This window comes from Erpetoichthys calabaricus, chromosome 3, assembly GCF_900747795.2.
Source record: "Erpetoichthys calabaricus chromosome 3, fErpCal1.3, whole genome shotgun sequence".
NCBI classification, from domain to species: Eukaryota; Metazoa; Chordata; class Cladistia; order Polypteriformes; family Polypteridae; genus Erpetoichthys; species Erpetoichthys calabaricus.
In genome coordinates, this window is record NC_041396.2 from 251,564,985 (window position 1) to 251,591,657 (window position 26,673).

A 26,673-nucleotide genomic window follows, 5' to 3' on the forward strand; every position below is an offset into this window, starting at 1 on the left:
TAAACAATAAAATAAACTTTATTTAAACATAATAAAATAAATAATCTACTGTACAACAAAATAAAATCATGATGCAAACTAATGTTCTAGTTAATCATATTTGCGATTTACTAAAACAGGTCACCCAGGGGGCACTGCCCTGCCAGTCCTACACCGTGCCGCTCAGGCATGTGGCTTTTTGCTCAGCTCTCTGCCTCAGTAAATACTGGGCCCTGTCTGAATGTTGACCTGGTTAGAAAACAACAGATCCTCCCTGGCATTATTGCAATGAAGGGCACAGAGATGTTTGCATATGCCCATGGATCCTCACACAGGGAGAAGCAGAATGCATCTGAGTGCCTTCTGCTGGGGCTAACATAAGGAGAGTTGTTGGTTATTTCTGACCACTACTGAACTGAACTGCTCCGTCAAAAACTATCCAGCAGCTTTCAAACAAATGGAAAACTGAACTACTGAAAAAAAATCAATAGTCAAATAGAAAAAGAGAAGTGTATAAAGCACAAGAGATCCTGTATCCGGCAGAGCCCAGCCTGCTCTGGCAGACGGTAATGTAAAGCTGCCAGACAGGCCATAATGAAAGGCAACCATATGAGCTACACTGCCAATTCAAATTGGGCTTAGGGACAACATCTCTGCAGTGTCATACAGAGGTCCTCACTCTGTACCCTAAAGAAGAATTTGCATGTCCAGTTCCTGGCAACCCTCAGCAGTGCAGCCCACGGCCAGCATGGAGAGCAGGTGGACTTATGAGCAGCTCCCAGTGACGTGAACAGTAGGTTATTGCTGATTAAATATTTGAGGAGTGAAGGGATGAATGGGGGTCACTGAGGGGCATAGGGGGACGTCGAAGGTCCTGCTGTGCTTTATTTGCAGTCATTGTCCTGCTCCTCTTTGGTGCTGCAGCTACTGCTCCGTCGGCTTGGCAGTGATGATCGAAGACATCCATCGGCCCCTCTCTCCACCAGCTCTAAAAATACAAAGAGACAAGTTATGGGAACATGAGTCCTCCTGTCCTTCACCATGCACAACCCAGAGTTAAAAGTAAAGGTCCTCCTCCTCATCCCTGCATGTGCTCTGCAGATGAAAACTTACAAAGGTCTGTTTGTCTGTTACTCATAGCATAATCCCCAGAGGTAGTGATACAGGACCACCCCACACCCACACACAGTTAACTGACTACAGGTGAATGTATAGACCCTCCTCTTCCTCATTCGTTATTTGCCAGGAGGAAATATAGGGACGCTGAACCTTCCTCACTGTGTGCTACAGAAAAACAGCGTCCACCTACTCACGTTCATGTTACTCGGCAGGCTGCTGCGTGCTTGCACCCTCTCATCCGCCTACCCACCCTCCTACACGCCTGACTGTGTGACGTGCTGGGGGTTTCCAAATCTGTATGCCCACCACCTACTTCATCTGCACCTGCTGCTAGCATCAGAAAGGGGGTGGGGGGATCATTTCTGTTCTTAAAGAGCATTCAGCTTTAAGCTAAAGAACTGAGCCCATGTGCCATTTTCAGGAGGCATGGTCTCCCATGGGCTCCCTCTGTCACAGACATACCCAGATCAGCTCCTTCACAGATATCGCCTGAGTTCAACTGCAAATCTGCTGCCCTTATTTAGAGTTCCCATTGCTTTTACATTTTTGACCTTTAAGCCAAAACATCTTATTTCTCCACTTGAAGTAACTATGACCATTTCACATTTTTCTTTTAAACAATATGAGTGCTTTGTAAAGTTCAGCTGTTTATCCTCTATTACATGTTTCAAACATTGGAATATGCCATCTGTCTACATTTCTCACTATTTTTATAACAAGTTTTTTTTCAGCATTTGGACCTGTTTGCTCTTCTCAATATAGTTTTATTTTTTATGCATCTCACCTGACAGTTGAATTGTAGGCAGACGCCCAGAAGAAAAGTGTAACAGGCAGGAGCAGTAAGGTGGGAGCTGGACAGCTCCTGCAAGGACAGCACAACAACCAGTTTGGCAAAAGCAACAATAAATGAAGCTAAAAAAATCAAAGCACTTGAAGCGGGTGCATCATATTTTCAAAAATGAAGATGATTTGCAAAAAAAAAACAAAATATCAAGAAGTGTGGCTGAGTGTTTAAGGCATTGAGCTGTGAATCATAATAATTCTGGGTCAATCTCCATAAGTAACACAGTGTGTGACCCTGAGTGTGTCACACAGCCTGTCGGGGCTCCAAATGTTGACATATAGAAATAGCTAGAAAAGTACAATAATATAAAGATTGGTCATTTTTCTTTTATACTAGCATTACAGAAGTTGTAATCAATGCATCATATATAACATAAATAAATTCAAAGTGAAGCAGATGAACTAGAAAAGACAGATAATGTGTCATATCCTGGGGCTGTTTTTAACAGAAAAACGATATGCCACTGTGCCAGCCTTTACTGCATCAATACTTATTCATTTTGTGTGGCCCCTTTAAGTCAAGTCAAGTTCAAATTTGCTGTCACCTGTCCAGAGTATAAGTCATTGCCAATCTGTCACCTTTACAAGTAAAATGCGGAACATGTGGAATCTTTACATGGTAGTTCACTGACCTCTTTAGCAGACTGAGTCGGCCCTTATGCTCCAGTGAAAATGCTTAGCTCTGCTTATACCCATCTTTTGTCTATCCCAATTTATACTAGGTCTCGAAGGCTGTGCCTTTAATTATTTTCATCCAAAATTCAGAAATTCCTTTTCCTCTTCCAATTAGGGACTAATGCAATCATTTTATATACTTAAATCTAAATATTTACTTATTTGGTCGAACATGTTAATTATTTCTACTTGACTTGTTCATGATTTGCCTTCATATTTTAGTATATTTATTATGGTCCTGTTTTATGCAACGTTTATGCATTTAATTTTTTCCTATCAATATGACATGTCTAAGCTACATTAGTGTAAAATGTTTGATTCCTTACTGTTAATGACCATGCATTTTCTGGATCTACTCAAATCGGGTTAAAGGGTTACTATGGCATATACTGGCAGCACTGGCTGCAAGACAGGAACCAACATCAGACAGACTTGCTCATGTACACCCACGCTGACTTATACCGGACCAATTGAACATCACTGATCAACATAAGAAGAGTCATACTTCGAGGAAAACTCGCAGGGAGAATATTAAGATGCCGCACAGACAGTGACCAGGCCAGGATTTTATCTCAGTCTTCTGAATCTGTAAGAAAGTAATGCTAAAACTATACAACCATGCAACCCTTCACAGAATTTACAAGAAGCAAGACTAATAGTACCTTTGCATGGTTATGGCATTATCTCAGTTTACAACAGAGTCAACAACTAGCTAAGGTGTAAGACTGTAATGTGAAAAGTGGCTGGTTGATGGAGTGATCTGTAGTAAAGTCACTTAAGCTGCTAGCACTCACAATGCACAAATGCAGTAAGAGCTTCTCTCTAATTGTTAAAGCATCTTGGGATTGTGTTAAATAGGTAAAGGCCCTTGCAACTACTCTTTTTCTATAGCAAGTTATGCAGTGCAGATTTGCAGTGGCCACAACTTATCTCGGTGGTATTGGGTAAAAAGGAGGACTCGACTGTTTGCTTATAATTCCAAGAGCTAAACTTAAAAGAAGTGGGGAGGCAGCCTTCTGCTGTCATGCACCTAAAATCTGGAATAGCTTACTGATAGAAATTCACCAGGCTAATACAGTGGAGCACTTTAAAAACTGCTAAAACCCCATAATTTTAACATGGCTTTCTCATAGTTTAATTTTCGTGTAACCCTGATATTTTGTATATGGATTGAATTATTGCTTTTATCATGGCCCCGCAATCCGTACTAACCCCTACTTTCTCTGCTGTTCTTTTTCTGGTTTTCTGTGTTTGCGATCTGCGCTACCTCCACCTTATCGAGACACCATGTAGTCCCGGCATTGATGGATTGAAGGCCAGAGGTCCACATGATCATCATCATTTAATTCTTCCACGTGAAACCTGAAAACCATGAGGACTTATTTAGATCATTTATGTTAGGTAAAATGCCCAGTGGGGACTGGGTGGTCTCACGGCCTCAGAAATCCCTGCAGATTTTGTTTTTTTCTTTTTCTCCAGCCCTCTGGAGTTTTTTTTTTTTTGTTTGTTTTGTTTTTTAAGTCCTCCCGGCCATTAGACCTTACTTTATTCTTTGTTATTTAGTATTACCTAATCTTATTTTTTATATTTGTATTATTTTTAAACTTTTCTTTCTTCATCTTCATCAGTAGTATGGAAATTTGCTATACAGTAATCCCTCACTATATCGCGCTTCGCCTTTCGTGGCTTCACTCTATCGCGGATTTTATATGGAAGCATATTTAAATATATATCGCGGATTTTTTGCTGGTTCGCGGATTTCTGCGGACAATGGGTCTTTTAATTTCTGGTACATGCTTCCTCAGTTGGTTTGCCCAGTTGATTTCATACAAGGGACGCTATTGGCAGATGGCTGAGAAGCTACCCAACTTACTTTTCTCTCACTCTTGCGCTGACTTTCTCTGATCCTGACGTAGGGGGATTGAGCAGGGGGGCTGTTCGCACACCTAGACAATACGGACGCTCGTCTAAAAATGCTGAAAGATTATCTTCACATTGCTACCTTCTGTGCAGCTGCTTAGTGAAGCGACATGCTGCACGGTGCTTCGCTCTCTTAAAAGCTCGAAGGGCACGTATTGATTTTTAATTGTTTGTTTTTCTCTGTCTCTCTCTCTGCTCCTGACGGAGAGGGTGTGAGCTGCTGCCTTCATTGTAACTGCTTTGTGCCGCTGTGCTTCGCATACTTAAAACCAAAACAGCCTTATTGATTTGTTTGCTTTCCTCTGTCTTTATGACAGTCTCTGCTCCTGACGCGCACTCCTTTGAAGAGGAAGATATGTTTGCATTCTTTTAATTCTGAGACGGAACTGTCATCTCTGTCTTGTCATGGAGCACAGTTTAAACTTTTGAAAAAGAGACAAATGTTTGTTTGCAGTGTTTGAATAACGTTCCTGTCTCTCTACAACCTCCTGTGTTTCTGCGCAAATCTGTGACCCAAGCATGACAATATAAAAATAACCATATAAACATATGGTTTCTACTTCGCGGATTTTCACCTTTCACGGGGGGGTCTGGAACGCAACCCCCGCGATGGAGGAGGGATTACTGTATAAATAAATGTTGTTGTTGACTGTGGACAGAGTTTCAGCCTATTGAAGAGCTCATTCATATATCCACAAGGTGCCAGTAATTTAATTAACTTAGCATGAGGCATGAAAATGCAAATATCCTGCATAAAGGGTATACTTCAGGCCTCTCGAGATGTAAAGTAACTATTGCATCACTCTGCTCCTTATATATAGGGTGTCCCAAAATTCACTATACACTTCCTTTTTTCTATTTCATTCCAGGTAGCATTTGGAGAGACTTAAGCCATCAGCATATGACAACTTTGGCTTTGCTGTTTTTGTAAGTGTATCCGTGACGCCCATCCCCACTTTGCCAGGTTAGTCAGAGATTTCCTGAACATCAAGTTTCCTGACCGATGGATCGGTTGAAGACGTCCCCTCAAATGGGCTCCATGCTCCCTTGACCATTGTGACGGATGGCCAGGGCCTATGCCTGGCCGGGATGCCCCTTCACCACATCTGCCAGGGGGACAAGAGTGGGAAGCTCAGTATCTCCCCCTGGACGCTAGATGGCAGCCTCCCTGGGTTGCAGCGGTGCCTAGGACTCCCCCAGGGCTTCATGGGGGTTGGAATTCTGTGCAGCTCGGTGGGGTTCTGCAGGTGCCGCCAGGGGGTGCTGCAGCAGGAGCTGCTGACCCCTTTTGGGCACTTGTTTCGACTTACCCGGAAGTGCAGCCGGATTTCGCCAATCAAACACCTGGAGCACTTCTGGGTACCCAATAAAAGGGAGCCAGTGACCACCACTCAGCGGTCATAGTCGGGTGGAGGTGGACAAAGCTTGCTGAGGATGAGTGGTGGTGGAAGAAAGAAGAAGAGTGTTTGGTGTTGCTACTGTAGCCCACAGACGAAGAAAAATAAATATTTGTTTTATTTTACACGTGCCTCCCATGTCCAATCTGTGTCGGGTCAGGCCTTATATAGCGTCCTTCTTACACCATACACCTTGTGACTTTTTATTGTGGGGCTATATCAAAAGCAAGGTGTAAGCCACTAAGCCCCCATAACCTGTCACAGCTTGAGGAAAGAATGCGAACGGCCTGCAGCGAGGTCGGGGAAGAGATGCTGCAAAACATCAGAGAGGCTTGCGCCCAAAGTTGGCTGAAAGTTGTCGAAAATGGAGGCGCTCATGTGGAGGTATACAACTAGTCTTCAAGGCGTTGGAACTTGATGACACGCCTAGTAAGTAAAACTGCAACGAATCCTTTGTTGATGAATAAACTCAGTTTCTTGTGTAATTTTAAGGAATTTACTAAAAGTGTATAGTGACTGCGGTGGGCTGGTGCCCTGCCCGGGGATTTGTTCCTGCCCTGCGCCCTGTGTTTGCTGGGATTGGCTCCCAAACCCCCGTGACCCTGTGTTAGGATATAGCGGGTTGGATAATGACTGACTGACTGATTGTATAGTGACTTATGGGACACCCTGTATAAAAGATATACAACAGATACTGTGAAAATTAATGATATTAACACACTAAAAATGACACTTAAGTCAGTATATGTAGAGGAAGCAGGTATTCTTGCCTATGCAATGCTCATAGGAACAATAATCCATCCATCCATTTTCCATCTTGCTGAATCCGAACACAGGGTCACGGGGGTCTGCTGGAGCCAATCCCAGCCAACACAGGGCAGGAACCAATCCTGGGCAGGGTGCCAACCCACCGCAGGACACACACAAACACACCCACACACACACCAAGCACACACTAGGGCCAATTTAGAATCGTCAATCCACCTAACATGCATGTCTTTGGAATGTGGGAGGAAAGCGGAGCGCCCGGAGGAAACCCACGCAGACACGGGGAGAACATGCAAACTCCACGCAGGGAGGACCCGGGAATCGAACCCAGGTCCCCAGATCTCCCAACTGCGAGGCAGCAGCGCTACCCACTGCGCCACCGTGCCGCCCAGGAACAATAATGCTACATGAAAATAAAAACTCCTAGAGGAGTGTATACTGAGAGCACATTTTGGGCATGAACCCTTTGGACAAGGCTATGCAGATGGCTGCTCCCTTTGTGAGATTCTGCTTAGAGTTCAACAACAAACTGGAGAACCCCAATTAATTGTATAATCAGGTCCTGAACTTTGGTGCCTCTGTGGATACTGGCCACCTGTGGATTGTTTTGAGAAGGAGCATGGGATGATGGAAATGAAAACTTACGCAATCTAAAGCTGGTGTCAAGTTGTAGTGCAGTGCCTTGAAGATCCTGCAACCACTGAGTTGCAAGCAGTAATCATTGTTTCTTGATTCTTTCTTTTGATTTGATTCTTTAAACTGAATTTCATGCACCTATTATTTTATAAAACTGCACCATCAGCTAGATGAAGCAAATGAATAAGTCCCCACTTGTTTGGGATACGACAGTTATGGCTCATCTGTTCTGACTTGATTTTAAAGTGCACTATTTAGGTGTTCGTGGTACACCACGGCTTTGTGAAACAGAAATGGTCAGAGGTTTCCAAACTCACATTCCTTGTGGACTTTAAGAATGTCAGAAGCACATAACAGAGTAGCAGTCTGTGTTCATAATTTTTAAATGATTTTACAATCTTGGAGGGTGAAAATAAGGACACACGCAAACACAGAATGACACAGCCGCCTATGTTTGAAACAAGTGGCACATGGTGACACTTAATGATACTGTTGCAGATTATGCTGATGGCAGTTTCTTACTGGAATGCTCGCAATGTTCTGTCGTGTTTACACTGAACTAACATCACTGTGCGTCAGAAGCACTGTGGCCACAATCATGTTACTCTCTGTAGGGAATGTGCTGTACATCTGCTTCAAAATGTAAGTGTGAATGTTGTGCAGCTTGAACCAAATAGCGTTGCATGGTTGAACAAACATAAAGAATCACGGAGTCATATGATTCATATAGTGCTGTGGTTGTGGTAATGAGTGGGGCTGTTAATATCTCAATGCTCTCCTACCACTTTCTTGCACCTCTCCTGGTGCTTCTATACACTGCTGTCCGGGCTACTTGTGCCCTTTGCACCTGAAGTCCCACTTAGTAGAATAGGAGTTTAAGTTCTGCTTTGAAACAAATGGAAAATGAGATTTTAAAGACTCAAAGAGCTTGTCCCTTAAGGTGACATATTTTATCTACAAGGAAAAGTCTGTCATGAATATTTCCTATCACACAGTTTGTGGCAGCATCAAAGCCCAGGTACAGCACAGTGGTTATGGCGAACTACCTCACTGATACCATGTTCAAATCCTATACCCAGTTGCTGTCTGTCTGGATTTGGCATTTTCTTCCAGTTTGTGTGTGTCAGTTTTTATTTGGATTTTCCACCCACATCCCAAAGATCCACATGTTAGTCCAATTAGTGGCTCTAAATTGCACCATTATGGATGTCAGCGGATTCTGCATCTCATCCAAAGTTGGATTCTGCCTGGCATCTGATTCTGCCAGAATAGACTTTAGCCCCCTACAACCTTGAATTTGAATATGCAGATTTGGGAATATTCTGTTGGCAAAGCTCAGGATAGTTTTATTCTCAGTAGTAATTTAATTTAATTTCTGTTGCCTATAACAAGTATTGTTTACCTAATTGGGGGGGGGGGGGTCAAATTAAAGTCAACGGAACCCCCAAGGATACTTTGCCTCATTCATGACTGACTGCTAGCTACTGACCTGCTGGCAGGATGCCCCCCACTGTGTTTGGGCTCAGCTTGCCAACATGGTCATGTGACACAAGCCTTGCCAATCGAAGCCCCTCATCCATCAAGGTCTGCTGCATCAGGTGACGGTTCCAGGTTGGTGGGCCAGTCAAGGTAAGTTGGGGATCTGCAGTTGGGCAAGGGGAAGAGGAAAGACTAGATCTCGAGCCCAGCCCTGCATAACAAGCACAGGAAAGACTGGTTAGATGTGACTATCACTCTTTTGGCCCCTAATAAAGAGTTTGAGGCAGGGAGTTGTAATCTTATGGTACCTAAGACTGAACTACTTCCCCACCAGCTGTTAATGCTCATTGCTCATGGGCCAGCTCAGCCAGTTATGGAAGCTGGACATTCCTGCACTGGCACATTTATTCAAAAAGAATGTGACATGTGAACAATGTTACTCCACATACAACTTACCTTGTGTGTGCCCATCAAGGCTCTCTCCAGAAAGGCTGTCCTCATCTGCGCCATGGCGGAAGCTTGGATTGAATCCATCGGCCCCTCCAACATGTCCATCTGCAGGGTCATGAGAGGAGGAGATACACTCAGACACCATCACCTGCAATATAAACAATCACTCAGAGCTGCTGACTTTTAAATATAAATATTTTGACCAAACCAACGGACCATAAAGGGTGAAGACAAAACAATGGCTTTGGGTGTGGACGCAGGCCAGAAGAATCTTATTCTGCACTGATTGACAATATATTTTTAAAACATTAGAACAATCTAGATGAGAACAGGCCATTCCACCCTGTAAAGCTCGCCAGTCCTATCCACTTACTTCTTCTAAAATACCATCAAGTCAAGTTTTAAAAGTCCCTAAAGTCCTGCTGTCTGCCACGCTACTTGGTAGCTTATTCCATGTGTCTATCGATGTGAAGAAAAACTTCCTAATGTTTGTACAAAATTTACCCTTAACAAGTTTCCAACTGTGTTCCCGTGTTCTTGTTGAACTCATTTTAAAGTAACAGTCTTGATCCACTGTACTAATTCCCTTCATAATTTTAAATACTTCAATCATCCATCCATCCATTATCCAACCCGCTATATCCTAACTACAGGGTCACGGGGGTCTGCTGGAGCCAATCCCACCCAACACAGGGAGCAAGGCAGGAAACAAACCCCGGGTAGGGCGCTAACCCACCACAGGGCCTCTTCAATCATGTCTCCTCTTAAACTCTGAAAAGGCTTGGCTCTTTTAATCTTTTCTCATAACTCATCACCTGTAGACCTGGATTCAGCCTAGTTGCTCTTCTATGGACAAATACAGACAAACATTTAATGAATGGAGTAGACAGATATAAGGCAGAGTCATCCTCCCTTACCAGAGGAATGAGCATAACTGTCTCTTAGTGGAATGGACAGTGGATGGGAAAAACATCAGAATAGTCAAGTGGACTCTCTTTTGGCTAAATTTGAGGCAAAGGTACATACTTCTAGTAGAAGCATAGTGGAGTGGACATACATAGTAATAGATCTTTATGTGGGAGTGGACACGAGACACTGTCATTTACACTTTCTTAGAATACACAGGAAGTATAGCTGGGTATTTTCTATACAGTAGCTTGGAGCTGATTTGCCATGTATATCAGTTCATAATAAAGTGGACACAAGGCTCTGAAACTCATTTAATGGAAAGAGCAGCAAGCATGTATGGCGTTTTCCAGTTCATTGGAGTTTCATAAGCATAGACAACAGTTTATAGTACAGCTGACACGGAAGCAAAGATGGTTACTTCGTTTGGATTGTAGTGAAGTGGACATGAGTGGAAATAGTGCTTAATGGTGGAGTAGACAGGAGACAATAACATTTCCTCTAAACAGAATAATTAGAAGCACACATACCTCCTATCAGAAGAGAATAATGGGTATAAGCCTAAATATCTCATTATAACAGAGTGCACATGAGAGTGTTATGTCAGCCCTCAGTGGAACAAACAGAAGACATGGTGGTGTAAATTAAAATGGACAAGTGCACTGTCAGCTCTTGTTAGTGGAGAGTACAGACGTTCACTCGGAATGGAGTTTGCAGGAAACACAGGTGGCTAGTTCCTGCGGAGAGGATTGGAGTGGAGTGGACACAATCATCATTATTGTTCTTTCTTTCTTTCTTTCTTTCTTTCTTTCTTTCTTTCTTTCTTTCTTTCTTTCTTTCTTTCTTTCTTTCTTTCTTTCTTGTCCATGGTGAATTACAAAGGATGGAATACTATTGTTTACATGCATTTTTTACAGGCGTACATAGTGGGGTGGAGTAATCCTCAAATGGCTTATTCACTAGACTTTGCTGTTTGTCTGACTATAAACAGCTTATTAAACCTGAAGCTAACATACAAGAATGACACTTCATCTCAGTGAAATGACCAAGCAGTTCATGAGGCTGCAAATCACTAAGCAGGCCTAAAGTACAGGCAGACTCCTCTATACAGAGTGGACATGAGGCGCACACAAGCTTCAACCTCTCCTCAGAAAAAGTGCCCTATTGAGTTGCACAGGTTATAATTACTCACCTCCTGCTTGATTTTCTTCGGTGCTGAACCGTTTGCCTCATCAGTGCTTAGTCTGCATTAAAACAGAAAGGTGAGGAAGCATGTAAGAATGAGAGAAGAAGGTGCAAACATACAAATTTGCACAGAGACATCAATATGGTGCACCCACATTGTTTGGCCTAGGCTCCTTAGAAGGATAAACAGTGAAGTAGAAAATATTACTTATAAGGGTGGGGAGCAATAGTGGGTGGTTCTCCCATTAAAAGTTGTACAAAGAGAAAATTAACATGACTGTGCTAATTCGTCTTGACCTGTATGTATCTGAGCATGGAACTTCATGACTGCATATTTTTCTGGTCAAATATTGATTTGCAATTTGAGCCTGAACCCACAAATATTTGAGGTACGCACACACTCTGTGCTGCATACATTTACTTGTGCTTGGTTAGGCACACACTCATAAGGGACGCTTTGCAGAATAGAGCAGTGCTTGGCACACGCCCACACATGCTCACAGAGGTGGGCGCCTCACACACACCCACACACGTACAAACACAGATGGTTCTCACACACGCATAGTTACACTCCCTGCCCCCCCCAACACAATCTCCCCCCCCCCAACTGGTGGGATGACTCACACATACGCAAGCAAGCTTTCCTTTGCTGGGACATTATCAGGAGAGAGACAGGATTGACGCAGTAATGCAGCTCCTCACCAGCCATTGCAAAACTAGTGACCTTTATACAAGCTGCAGTTGAAAGGGACAACCATCTGTTCATAGAAGGACTGGCCAGCACTGCTGTGGGAACACTTCTGAATTCCTAACCCAAATAAAATGCATTGTTCAATGGTTGGGAGTCATCCAGGGTGATCAGGCTGGTCCAGTTATACTGGAAGGAAAAGCTGATGTGGAAACCTTGACAAAATTTTAAAGTATCTAGATAGGATATGAGGACACCTTAGCTATTACCTAACCAAAGAAGCCTGATGGATTGAATGTTCTCCTGTCATTTGTCAAACTTCTTATTGTCTTATGTGGCGGGGAGGGTGTTGGAGTACTGTTCAGCTTTTTGTTCTGTCTTAACTCTTTGAAAATGTGACATACACCAAATCACAATGCATATCCAGTCCCTCCTACTTCACTCCCAACCAGTTAGTCACCTGGAGCACTTGAGGGTACAGGTGTAGGCACACTCCCGTGCCACCTGCCGTGCCAGTGAGAAGAGCTCGACCCTCCGCAGAAGTAGGGCATTGTCCCGAATGCAGAACTGTGCTGATGCCTCATTGATGGTCAACTGCAGAAAACAAAGAGAGAGAGAATGGGGAGTGGTGACAGAGAATTAATTTCACTGCAATATGAAAGAAGCCATATTATGGCAAAACAAAATAACAATGCCTAAAAACAATAGGAGACACTTGAGACACTGTGTAAATCAAAAATCTGCTGCCTAAGTTCAATTCTTCACAATCCTTTCACCATCAAGCAATGCTGCATTTCTGCTTGATATCAAGCACTTTTGAAGGTGGCAGAGAGAAGAAGGACTTAGACAAAATAAAAGGATGTGTGAAGTTAAGTCCAGTATTTAATACGTCTGTCTTTAGATTAGGGTGAACAGACCACTGCTGTAGGCCTTGTGTTGCTGGCACTGCTACACTGAACTGGCTAAGCAGGTTAGAAAATGAATGGATGGTCATACAGACTACTCCTAAAGGGAATACTACACTCTAGGAAGAGTTTCTTGATTGGTTTTATTGTTATAATAATTATTATTATTACCAGCCATATTGAATTCAGTTAACATGACAAAGTGATGCAGGGAGCCAAAGACTAATCCAGCAGCAAAATGCACAAGACAAGCGGTCACCATTGATAGTGTGCCATAGATAGTCTACAATTACCAATCAATCTCATAGCATGTTGTGGGACTGTGGTTGGGGGTCAAATTTACAATTTTCTCCATTTCCTGAACCTCTTTATCCAGTTCAAGGTGGTGTGGAGTCAGAACGTATCCTAACAATATTTGGGCTCAAGGCTGGAAGCAGTCACATATGAGCCATCACTCTATAGTAGACCATACACACCTTTAACCACAAACACTCATACCACATAAATTTACGTTAACCAATTTTCCAACATGCATGTATTTTGGGATGAATGGTACAAACCAAAGAATCCAAATAAACATATGGACATGGGAAGAACACGCAAGCTTCTTATATTGACTGAGAGAAGTCTCTGTGCCACCAAGTTCTAATTTTAGTGACAATTTATTATCTATGAATCCATCCATCTTTTTATTTTCTAACTCATATTTACAGTTTAGGGTCATAAGGAACCAGTAGGTATCCCAGTAGCACTAAGCAAAAGGTAGGAATCACCCCTGGTTAGGGTGCCAGTCCATTGAAAAATATAGTCACACACATACCCACATTCACTCAGACTGATCCACTCATAGAGTCACCAGGCAATCCAGAAAGCTCATCCTTGAAGAACCTGGAGGAAAATCCACATAGACATTGGAGAACATGAAAACAGCCTGCAGTCAATAACCAGACTGGCATTCAGATATTTATTTAGTTATTTATTAGGTATGTATCCATCCTTTTTCCAAACCTGCATATGAAAATGCAAGGTTGAAGGGCAGCTGGAGTTTATCCTGCTGGCAATGGATGCAAGGCAGAAAGGAACTGGGTGCCAGAGCACTACAGGGAGTATACACATCATACACTTCTTCCTCTAATAATACATACATTCTTCCATACACATACAACATAACATTGCCATATTGGTTTAATCCAATTCACCGTTGTAGGAGCCTACTAAGAACAGTTGCAGAACAGCACTATGTGCCAGTCCATCATAGGTTGCATGCACTAACACTTTCACAGGTCTAGTTTAGAATAACAATCTAACACACAAAACTTTTGAGGATAATGGAGGAAAACATGAGAGAAAACCATAGAGACAGGGTGAGTGTGACACTGAACCAGGAAACAAACCCAAGATTCCACATTTGTGAGGCAGCAGGGTCAAAGATAACATCCTTGCTGTATATGATAATTTTTTTTTCCCACAGAAAGAGAGCTTTCTGTAGTTTTCCATAATTTTTTAGTTATATGAACCATAACCAGATTGTTAACTAAGGATCTCCATTCCTAGAGTGCACTGTTCCCTTTTCATTCTAATGTCACCACACCTTTCTGCTGAAACCAAAACACTGGAGGTGGATGTGCTTCTGAAAGATGCAGCAGAGGTCATGTTACTCCTGTACTGTAACTTCACACAGCATATTGAAATTATGTCAGTACAGACTGATTACACATATATTTATAAATACAAAATGAAATATATGGCAAGCAATATGGGCATATTAGGACTTCAGCACTACTTAGTGCAGAACTGATACACAAAGGAGCTCCTGGTGGCTTACAGGAGATATTTCTGTTAGGTATCTCTTGATGGTATTCTGCTGTGCTAGATCTTTAAATAAGCTACTGTGAAGCTAATGATGCACAAGTATTTATTTAATTATATGACTTTTTGATTTTTTATTTAAAGTCTAATTTGGAAAACGATTTAAGAAAATGCATTCTGAGTATAACAAAGGAAGCCCTCACAAAACCAAGATATCTACATTTGGAGACTGTGTGGCCTAGCGGCTGGAGACCACTGGGTCAGCAGTTAAGTTTCATGACTCACTCTGTGGGATGCTGAACAAGCTATTTAGCATGTCGGAATCCCAAAGGAACAAATCTGTCAACAACTGCATTGCATGTGCAATGCTCATTAGAATGGATTTTGGTTAGCAAAGGCACTACATTTAATAAAACATATACGGGTGCAAGTCGAGATACAGTAGCTGACACAGAGGGCCTGGAGTCTACTGTGCTTACCCTCTGTGCAGGGTGTCAAAAGGATTTTTTAGTTGGGGGTTGAGATGCTCGCTCTGTTATATAAATTACAGATACCTCAATTATTGGGGGCAAACAAAATTCTTGTGTAACATATGTGATGATCTACTTCTATGCACTTTTGCAATTGATTATTCAGGTAATGTAACTTAGAAATCAATAATTTTATACAGAGATGCCTTAAGCTCTAAACCCTTTCACTCTGATGTTTTATAACCACATCTTTGGTAATCTGTGATGGAGTACCATTCCGTCCAAGCTCTGCTTGTGCCTAGTGCTGGCAGGAGAAGCTATATCTGGTCAAGACCTTAGAACTGGAACAAGTAGGCTCAGTAAATGGACGGATGGCTGGATTAATGTTACTCCGTACTGTATACATTAAAGCACTTTCAGCTGGTATTTATTATGAAAGGCACTGTATAAAATAAAATGTGGCTGTTTGATCTGTGGCAAATTTTCATCAGTTTGGTCTCTGTCCTTAATTCCTAACCAAGGAACAGTTAAGCATAGCAATAACCATTCTAACATTTTCTGAGCACAATGCTAACACACAAATAATCTGTTTTAAAGGTAAGTTGAAAACTTTTCTGCCTTTATTTCTCTGATTTGCTTGTTCTATTGCTTGTGAGTGACCAGATGTGTTTTTAGAAATCGGTGCATCCTGCCCATAATTGCACTATCTGTCAGTGACAATTGCTGCAATAAATGAGCATTCATAGCAGATTTTTGAAATATACACTACAGTGGGCGTTTTTGACCTGGTGGCTTTACAAAGCAGAACTGAGCCACTGATGTGTGTGGGAGTGTGACCAGGATACAGCTGGACTCATCAGAATTATTGGTTCCTTCCCTCTCTCTGTAGTAGGACAGAAGACGAGCTGGTTGACCTATTATGTGGGGTCATGATGGCCCTATGCATCACCATGTTGACAACTTCCCTCTTTCTATAATCCAGAAAGTATGCAAGTACACTCAAATGCAAATATAACACTTATACAACCTTGGGATTAGAATTCAAAATATATTTTTATTATAAATATAAATGGTCATTTGTACAGAAGCCAGCAACGATTACTAAATGTAATTTACTAATTTCACCAGGCTTTGGTTATACAGCTTAATGAGAAAATACTATAGTAGGTAATAGTCAATATCAAACACACTTGTCACACTAAGTTCATTTATGTGAGACTGACACATTGTAATATGTTGATGTCCACCTTGTACCAAATGTTTTCAGGATAGGACATGATCTTCCCACAACCCTGATCTGGAAAAGCAGGTTATAAAATGGATGGATGGATGGATGGATAAGTTATAATGACTGTGCAATTTTTAGAAGCTGATATGAATGTGCTGTAGTGTAACGTAATTAGTGGGTCTAATCACTGAGGTTATAGCCATCTGAAATTAGTCACATTTTGAAACCTGTACCAATTGTCCATAGTTAAGGAAAGTAATTAAGTGCTTCATCAATAAGGCTACAACAGAAATTAATCTATTTAAGTAGTCTTATTTACACTTACACAGACTGTAGCCATACGCAATTAATTTTTTGTAATCAGTCAAGGTGACTGGCTGTAGTTGATACAAATTGTTAATGGTCTTAATCAATATGGCTGTGATTAAGCCAAACGTATTACATTGGTCATTCAAGATCATTTGCTCTTATTAAATAGCAATAATTAAAGGAGCTTAGCAATGCAGCTACACTTGGATACCATTATTCACAAGTCTGAAATTGTGCTAGTAGATCAATTTATAATTAGACGTACAGTATAAGCCGAAGTTGTTGCAACTGGACTCAATTAACTACTATGAAACATTGGTCAGGATGAACGGCTATAATCAGCAACAGTGATTCATACAGCTGTAGCTAAATGTAATTCATTTGAAATAAAAGTTACAATCATCATTTGTAATTAAAGAAACTATGATTTTTAATTAACAAGGATGTGACTGAATCTATTTATAAATAAAAATGATTGGTGTTCCTATCGATTTTAATTATAACTGGATAGGATTCATTAAATTCAGAGGGTCATGATGATTATCTACACACAACAAAAATAATAGCAGGCCCTCTTCAATGTGACAGTAGATAAGTTAAGTTCATGAGTCATGTCAGAGTAATTAAATAATTAGAGACATTAATGTATAAACTTGTAATATGGCGGGGTGAACTTCATTCAGAAAGTCACTATGATTGTAGGCCAATATTCTGTTAATCACTATGGAGGGTTCTTCTAAGTACTAAGCAAAGAGATCTTTACCTCATGGTGGGTGAGTTGCTTGCCTTCCCGTCTCTTGGAGTCGAACCGACCATAGATCAGGCTATACTTGCGTATCTCTTCCTCCTTTGCTGGATCCATGTGGTCCATATCAAAGATGTGCCCCACTGTCTTTGCCAGCTTCTTGTTGAGCTTCAGCAGGGCCTTGACCTCACCAGGGTCAGTACGGGGTACTGTCTTCATGAGCCGCTCCACACTCTCTGACACAGCCTTCACAGTCTCTGCCTCCAGTCTGGCACCAACACCCAAGGTATAGGACATAGGTGCAGGAGGTGTGGAGGAAAGTGGCGGTGTGGTAACAGCATGGTCATCTTCTGCAGGCTGACTGCTGGTGCAATGGTTGCTGTTAACGTCTGGCTCTGGGGTGTGGCGTCCAATCCAAGACCCTGAATGTTCCCTCAGATCTAAAGGGGAGAGTTGCACTCTGTCTCGGTATGACCCTTGAATATCTGGCTGGGAGCTCTGAGATGATGGGCTTTTGGGACTTCCACTGCACTGTGGAGTGAGGGCAGAGCCTGGTCTCTCATGATCCCCACCACCTGGTGAGCTTGAGGAATGTCCATTGCTCACGGATTTGCGGTGGCCCGGAGCATCACAAATTTTGAAAAGAGGGATGCTATTAACTGGAACGCTTGCAAGGGGCTGATTGAAGAGGGCTGGATTGGTGGCCCACTCGCGCAAGGCCTTCTGCAGCCGCCGCACATGCAGCGGTTTGGTAGCCATGCCAACCAGGGCCATGATTTCCAAAAATTCCTCTTCCCCTGCCTCACACAATTGCTGCACGTCATCCCCACCCTGCTGAATAAAGGTGTCATAGTAGGAAAGCAGATTGGCACGTTGCAGGACCCTGTACAGTTGGAGCTCACCAAGGGTACGTGGAAGGGACATCATGGGTCACACTTCCTGCAGAAGCATTTGGAGGAGAAAAAGAAAACACAAATTAGTCAGGAACCAGAGATGATATTTGCTACTTACAAGGAACCTAAACATGCCCAAATGCCCTAAAATATAATACCAAAGACAGAAGCCTACAACTGCAGCTTGAGGGTGTATGAGAAATATAATGGATCTCCATGCACTTGCTGCCTAAACTGCAAGACAATGAGCTGTGGGCACCCTTGTTTATTTTTTTTAACCATTTTCTTTGTCAGGGAGCTAAGCGTTTCCTAACAAAATCTGGCACAAGTAGGAACCAACCCTGGATGGGATGCTAGTCCAGATTGACACTTTTACGCACCCTTACTCAAAATACACCAATTTGCACACTCCAGCCAACATAATATGCACATTTTTTGAATGTCAAAGGAAACAGGAGTATCTCGGAAAGTACTACATTGACAGAAAAGGAACATGCAAAACCCACAAAGATAGAGACTGGTTTGAGATTTCAAGCCAGGCTGTTTGAACTGAGAGTAAGCAGTACTTACCAATGTACCAGCTTGCTGAAATGAGTATCTCAACTTTATATTCCACAAACAAATAAACTAGGCATAATTTATGGAAGCTCTTTGAAGAGCATTGCCTCACATGAGTTTATACTGAAATATGGAGTAGCGCTAAAAGCCCTCATAATGCCCAGAGTTGAGGACACAGAACTGCTTAGTACAGATAGTGGATCAACTAGGCAAAACAACACACATGTAAATAAAATGAGTTGGGAAAGGTATCAATAAGGATACATGTTATTATGGGCACCGATAACAGAAAATATCACTCCTAAAGCTAGTTAATCCAGTTTATTGTTGTTGGGGCCTAGAGTCTGCCCTTGCAACTCTGTGCACAAGAACCCTGGAGGGGGTAACAGTCTGTCGCAGACCCATTCAATCACACAAACACCCCTACTGGTGCTAATTTGGAATCAGGTCTTTGGGAAAGTTAGGAAAAAAAACAGTACATGGGGGGATCCACACAGACAAGGGGAGAACATGCAAATACAACATAGACAACAACATGTATGGAAAATGATATGAAATTAAACCCAATGATGGGGCAGTGGACAATGAATGAGGCATATGGCAGATGAACTTGGAGCTACTGAAAAGGAAAAGTTCAAATTAACCATATCAACAGGCCATCTACTAGGAGATGAGAACAAAGATAAACTATACTTGAGGTGGAGTATCAATTAAAAAGGCAAACTGATTACAGAGAGAGTGTAGAATCAGCCAATTGAAGGAGTAAGAAAGCCGACGGGCTACTGAAAGGAACAGGGCAAGTTTTAAGCCCACTAATCAACCACCTTAAACCTGAACAGATCAGAAGGTTTACTGACAATACAACCAGTTAGTGACCAAAGGTGGAAAATGAACACACTATGCTGAACATGTCAATTAAACAGCATGTGGATCATAAACAGAATGAGGCTCAAAACCTCAGCTTTAAAAGAATGACATTGGGGTAATCTGACAGATCCTGCACAACTTGCATTCAGGCTGGTCACTCAATAAAGCCATGAAGAACAGACCTACAGTGCATCCGGAAAGTATTCGCAGCGCATCACTTTTTCCACATTTTGTTATGTTACAGCCTTATTCCAAAATGGATTAAATTCATTTTTTCCTCAGAATTCTACACACAACACCCCATAATGACAACATGAAAAAAGTTTACTTGAGTTTTTGCAAATTTATTAAAAATAGAAAAATTGAGAAAGCACATGTACATAAGTATTCACAGCCTTTGCCATGAAGCTCAAAATTGAGCTCAGGCGCATCCTGTTTCCCCTGATCATCCTTGAGATGTTTCTGCAGCTTAATTGGAGTCCACCTGTGGTAAATTTAGTTGATTGGACATGATTTGGAAAGGCACACACCTGTCTATATAAGGTCCCACAGTTGACAGTTCATGTCAGAGCACAAACCAAGCATGAAGTCAAAGGTATTGTCTGTAGACCTCCGAGACAGGATTGTCTCAAGGCACAAATCTGGGGAAGGTTACAGAAAAATTTCTGCTGCTTTGAAGGTCCCAATGAGCACAGTGGCCTCCATCATCCGTAAGTGGAAGAAGTTCGAAACCACCAGGACTCTTCCTAGAGCTGGCCGGCCATCTAAACTGAGTGATCGGGGGAGAAGGGCCATAGTCAGGGAGGTGACCAAGAACCCGATGGTCACTCTGTCAGAGCTCCAGAGGTCCTCTGTGGAGTGAGGAGAACCTTCCAGAAGGACAACCATCTCTGCAGCAATCCACCAATCAGGCCTGTATGGCAGAGTGGCCAGACGGAAGCCACTCCTTAGTAAAAGGCACATGGCAGCCCATTTGGAGTTTGCCAAAAGGCACCTGAAGGACTCTCAGACCATGAGAAAGAAAATTCTCTGGTCTGATGAGACAAAGATTGAACTCTTTGGTGTGAATGCCAGGCGTCACGTTTGGAGGAAACCAGGCACCGCTCATCACCAGGCCAATACCATCCCTACAGTGAAGCATGGCGGTGGCAGCATCATGCTGTGGGGATGTTTTTCAGCGGCAGGGACTGGGAGACTAGTCAGGATAAAGGGAAAGATGACTGCAGCAATGTACAGAGACATCCCGGATGAAAACCTGCTCCAGAGCGCTCTTGACCTCAGACTGGGGTGACGGTTCATCTTTCAGCAGGACAACGACCCTAAGCACACAGCCAAGATATCAAAGGAGTGGCTTCAGGACAACTCTGTGAATGTCCTTGAGTGGCCCAGCAAGAGGCCAGACTTGAATCCGATTGAACATCTCTGGAGAGATCTTAAAATGGCTGTGCACCGACGCTTCCCATCCAACCTGATGGAGCTTGAGAGGTGCTGCAAAGAGGAATGGGCGAAACTGGCCAAGGATAGGTGTGCCAAGCTTGTGGCATCATATTCTAAAAGACTTGAGGCTGTAATTGCTTCCAAAGGTGCATCGACAAAGTATTGAGCAAAGGCTGTGAATACTTATGTACATGTGATTTCTCAGTTTTTTTTATTTTTAATAAATTTGCAAAAATCTCAAGTAAACTTTTTTCACGTTGTCATTATGGGGTGTTGTGTGTAGAATTTTGAGGAAAAAAATGAATTTAATCCATTTTGGAATAAGGCTGTAACATAACAAAATGTGGAAAAAGTGACGTGCTGTGAATACTTTCCGGATGCACTGTATCTGGTTAGTTGAACTTGGCTAACAAGAATCTAACAAACTACCATATTTGGAAATTATTCCAACTCGCCTTTACCTGGAATGCCCATGTGGCATTTCTAGAATGAATACCAACAGAAATGAGCACAAAGTTTCCAGCTCCTCTGTTTTTTCTGTACTTAATTATTTTGCAAATAATTTTATTGTGTCGATAAGAATTACTTATGAACACTTTGAAATCATTTCATTTTTTTCTTACACCTGACTCACCGTTACAAAGAAACTCCCATATATGATATATCATTTGACTCGTCTTGATGCTTAGTCATGCAAGATGTCAAGGTTTTTTGGGTTCTCTCCCAATGTTTTATAATCTAGATCCGAAAAAAAAACTCAATTTAGGCCATGTTTGAACCACATTTTTTGCAGGAAATTACACACTTATGATAAAGAGTGAACCAAAGGGTGTCTTTAGCAAAAATGATCAGAAGAAGTTGTGCATGCATCAGTGGACCCCAGGGTCTCATCCCTTAATGGGATACAAGGGGTAAAATTATTTTCATAAAACTTTGAAAAAATGGGCACATAGGCATGTAGATAGATAGATAGATAGATACTTAGAATGTTGTTATATTCTATTTTGTGGTTAATGATCACAAATATTTCATATCTGAATCTTTACTGGTGTTCCTATCCTTTAAGAGACACTCCTATAATTTTAAAAATTACTAATTTCAAACATGAGCATGTGGGGTATAATTATAGACTATTTCAAGGTCAGTGATTACAAATATGATGTTACTTTGATTTTTTTATCCTTTTCTAGGAATCTAGCACTCTAAGGAACTCTATCAGAAGGTGGAAAATGGCAAATTTCTGTTACAATCGAGAATTTTTTGACTTTAAACATTTAAATTGAAGCACATATTTTAATATTTCAAATACGTGATGCAACTATTCTTGTTTATTACGTACTACACAAAGTAAACCATTATATTTCTAATGAACACCCTGAATTAGGGTGCCTTATGCTAATTTGACTTTTTAATTATTGTATTAAGACCGACTCTGTATTGCAGTCCATTAATTTGCATTGTCAGTCCATTCACTGTGTCATCACCTGACTTTTCGGCTGGATGTTTGCAGGTTCACCCAGAGTTTCAATACCTGTATGTCCCTGCAATTTTTTCTGCAGGCATGCTAACGTGTTATTTTGTGTCGCTTTGCACTAAATTCTTTTGTGCTTTGTAAAGCACCTTGTGATGGTACTATGTATAAGACAGGCACTGTATAAAATAAAGACAGACTGACAGACATTGACATCTGCTGTTGCGTCAGCTCTTTGTAAAGTCAGTTTCAAAAACATGTATTTTAATGTAATAACTGTAATAATGGCACACTAGGTTAGCACTGCTGCCTCCCATGTTCAGGCCCAGATTTTAGTTCCTGGACAGCACATTTTCTGTATGAATTTAGACTTTCCCAGAATTTGTTTTGCCAATACTCCAAGTTTTTTTGCAGTTTTCAGAGATGTCCTCATTAAATGAAGTGATACTAAATAAGCCTTGTATGAGTATATGTATGTGTGTGCGTGAATGTGCTCCATGACAGACTGCTGCTTCATCCTGGGTTGGTTCCTGCTGCAGGAGATTCCAGCTTTGCGTAACCCTGCAATCTAATAAAAGGTTAGAAAAATGGATGGGTGAATAATGAACTATTTTACAAGCACTTTATTGAACAAGGAAAAGTTTGTCTATACTGTATATTTCATCCATTCACTCTGAACCTGCTTTATTTAATCATATTAAAAAAACACACACAAACCAATGAAGTTTCAACAGGTACAATGCTGAATTTCTTACCTTCTTTTAAAATGTAAGTTGCTCTTTCTTCAGTGGCTCTTCTTAAAGTCTTTTAGAAGTGTTTACTCAATTAAGCTAATTTGTATAATGTACACGTACACATATTCAGTTTTGCATAGCCTTTATGCCTTGTTGTTATTATACTTCATGGTAAATGTATAATATATATCTCTAGTTTTTAAATTTATTTTATTAATGTGTCTTCTTCCACTATCATCAGCTTTTTTGATACTGTTACAAACTTTGTTTTGCTTTGTGAGGAGCCTTGTGACAGTGAATACTAGGAATTGTACTAATTCAATTCAGTTTATTTTTGCATAGTACTCCTTACTGAGTGTAGGGACAGAGTGCACTGATAAGTTCTCAAGTATAAATTTTACAAATTACTTAATACAGAATTAGTACACATAAAAACACAGATGTGTTAAAACACACAGAAAACAATACAAACTCATTAACATTAATGAAAACCAACAATACAGTACCCCATACCATACCATTTTCAAACCCTGCTTAATACCAAGCAAGGTCGTGGGGGCTAACAATATCTGACCCTTAATTAATTGTTGATCTATAAGCAGCTGGCACTAATCAAGTGAGCATGGATTGATAAACAGCCTTGTAATGCATGTCCGCCCATCCGTCCGTTTTCCTGTCCAGTTTGTATTTGGCGGGGAGCTGTTGTCAATCCCAGTAGCATTTAATGCAAGGCCTGAACCAGACCTGGATGGTGTCGCCTGTCCATTGCTTGCCATACTTATGCACACCCACTCTCGTAGACTTCAGATCTACATAAGCTTTGTAGTATTCTGTGCCAGTCTACTGAGAAAGGCATTATATACAATGAACGGAACTGAACTGAATATGAACCTGAACAACAGATAACAAAAAAGTGCTCAGGTGATCCAGCATGGCACAAACACAGCATTTCTAACAATTCGAAAATGTGCTTATCTCTAACATGTAAAATTCCCCATCCTTTATTTAGGAATCTTGAAGGGCCTCAGAAGCAAGAATATATAGCACAGTTATGGTTTTCTCCAACTTGCTATAGTATGTCTTTCTTGATGACTCTTCTCCCCAAGCAAGGTGTGTTAATAAAAGTCAAAGTGTGAAAACAACATGCAAATTGGTTATGCTGATAGCTGATTTGAGAAACTCCAGTTGCAAAAAAAAGGCATGGAAGTCTGATTACGACATTTCCAGCTTAGCTAGGATTAAGGTGAGCAAACATGAATTACCGCCAAGAAAGCTTTAAATAGTGAGCTTCGTATTAGTCAATCACTCAATCAGTCACTCCTCTTATATCCTAAACAATACCTTTCAATGTGCGCACTGACACAAAGCACAATTCAGAATGAAAACTACTAATAGAACAAAGGGTAAAATAAGACAGGTCACACAGAAATAAATTCTAAAATGGGAAAGCCAGCAAAAATAAAATAAACTGACCAGAAAGTAAGTTGATCAATTTGACAGTGCCAGAAGAGCTCCCTATTTGAAATAGTTCTGTGGTGACCCGTGAGACACGCTTCCACAAGCCTCTGAGGATTAAATGTTTGATGGTCTGATCTCCTAACTCTAGATGTCCTACATAACAAGCCTCCCTGAGCTCCACTTACTACCAGGTGTCTGCCAACAAACTTCCACAATGCGCCCACGTCCGTGCCTCGCCCCTCTGCTAAAACAGGATCTAAACCTGGATGGTGCAGTCCTATTTTGTCTTCACGTTTTCGACTTTTTACTAAAAAGTTGCATGAAAATGTTTCGCTACTAACAATAATAGTATCACCTTTTCTGGTAGATCCAGTAGGATGTGGTCCTCTTGCGTTCGATCGCGCAGTCGGGATTCGGACTGGGTTGGTCTGGTGCCGGTAAACAGGAATCGGTCTTGCCGCGAGTTCCTCTGGTCCTTAATGTGCCCGATCACACTCTGGAAGTACTGCCCGTGTACAGATGATTCGGCTGGGAATGCCACTGAGTTTGTGGGGGGCGATGCCCTCAATCTGAGTCTTTAGTGTACTCGCACGCGTAGTGGGAACCCGGGCTAAGTCGTTTGTCCCAGCGAAGAAAAGATGGGCAGCGCCAGTACAGAGTACGCTCGTTTAGGTCTCTTTCGCTCCTCTTAGTTTAGACACTCACTTTTTTTCCTCTTTTAGTCCTTGCCTCTCCCCGGCTGCAGGCGCTGCGCTGTCTCCTGTCCTTCCCAGACTCGCATTGTTAATGACGGGCTGAGTCTACTGCTGCTGCTGCTGCTGTTGTGTGTGTGTGGGTGAGAGAGACTCGGGGGCGGACTGCAGCGCGCCATCTGACCGAAAAAGTGCTTTCCTCTCCCGGGGAAAGAGAGAGAGAGATAGAGAGAGAGGCGTTTTCAACCTGGAGGTGTGGAGTAGATCACAATGTGGGGGGCTGGGGGTTAACTCTTTACTACCAATGTACCATCTACTACGGTTGTAGCCCGCCCTGTTGTCCGCATATGGACCAGTAAATAAGAAAGTACAGCGTCTGCTCAGGGTTTACCTTCCACGTTTCGTTGTTGCGTCGCGCACGAGCAAAAATTACAAAATTAAACTGGTTTAAATGGGACGCGCTACGTGCACGCGCATGGTTTAGTTCACTCGTGGATTAAAGACTATAATCTCTGATGAAATTATAAATCAATGATAGACCATCTCAAACTGTAGGTTAGCAAGTTTTTTTTTTTTAATCGTCATTCTCGGGATTCCCTCTGCGCGCTTTTTTTTAATCTTGAAATTTCCTCTCTTTAGATGGAAAAAAATCCTTAGCGCGTCTTTGGATGAGCTCAGCTCGGGGGCGGTCGTTGCTTCCACTTCTTCTATTTTCTTTTAAGTGATAAACGGCCTTTTTTAGACTCCCCCATCTGCCGCCTTAAAAATACACTTTTGAAGGAACACCAGCGATAGCCGTAAAAGGCATAGATACTACAAAAGGCATCTCGCATTTCCTATGATGGTTTGTTGGGAGTTACAGCTCTTCAGAGAAAATGTGAAGACAGCAGATCTTTTATATAAGATAAATATTTCACAATTGAATGTATGCATATGATATCAGTATGTACATCATATACTCACTGCAGTAAACTGAAGTCCAAAGGCGTAAGCTGACCTAATTGGGGCTGATCTCTCAACCTTCAGCTTCCTTGTCTGCTTTGCGTGTGGGA

At 41.7% G+C, this 26,673-nt stretch overlaps 1 protein-coding gene across 5 annotated transcripts; it reads right to left on the minus strand.

Annotated features, from left to right (window-relative positions):
- nab2 (NGFI-A binding protein 2 (EGR1 binding protein 2)) lies at positions 1 to 26,673 on the minus strand. 5 transcript variants are annotated; one of them, XM_051925220.1, is made up of 7 exons: positions 26,585 to 26,673; positions 17,530 to 18,450; positions 12,506 to 12,639; positions 11,365 to 11,416; positions 9,273 to 9,414; positions 8,827 to 9,027; positions 1 to 967 (listed from the first exon to the last, which is right to left on the minus strand). In XM_051925220.1, the coding sequence occupies exons 2-7, from the start codon at positions 18,436 to 18,438 to the stop codon at positions 864 to 866; spliced, it is 1,542 nt and encodes a 513-aa protein (XP_051781180.1). In that variant the 5' UTR covers positions 18,439 to 18,450; positions 26,585 to 26,673; the 3' UTR covers positions 1 to 863. The 5 variants fall into 5 exon arrangements, 4 of the variants coding, with proteins under 4 accessions (XP_051781180.1, XP_028653873.1, XP_051781182.1 ...); XM_028798040.2 differs by lacking the exon at positions 26,585 to 26,673 and adding an exon at positions 25,285 to 26,174; XR_007934523.1 differs by lacking the exon at positions 26,585 to 26,673 and adding an exon at positions 25,285 to 26,185 and having other exon boundaries at positions 874 to 967; positions 9,273 to 9,371.

What these genes read in the sequence shown, in the direction of transcription:
- nab2 (XM_051925220.1), bottom strand. Translation starts at nt 18,438, where the DNA reads ATGATGTCCCTTCCACGTACCCTTGGTGAGCTCCAACTGTACAGGGTC. An exon ending in CGAAGAAAATCAAGCAGGAG is followed by an intron (nt 9,415 to 11,364) that starts GTGAGTAATTAT and finishes TTTATATTGCAG; the next exon opens with GTGATGGTGTCTGAGTGTAT. An exon ending in CCTTGATGGGCACACACAAG is followed by an intron (nt 9,028 to 9,272) that starts GTAAGTTGTATG and finishes CTTGTTATGCAG; the next exon opens with GGCTGGGCTCGAGATCTAGT.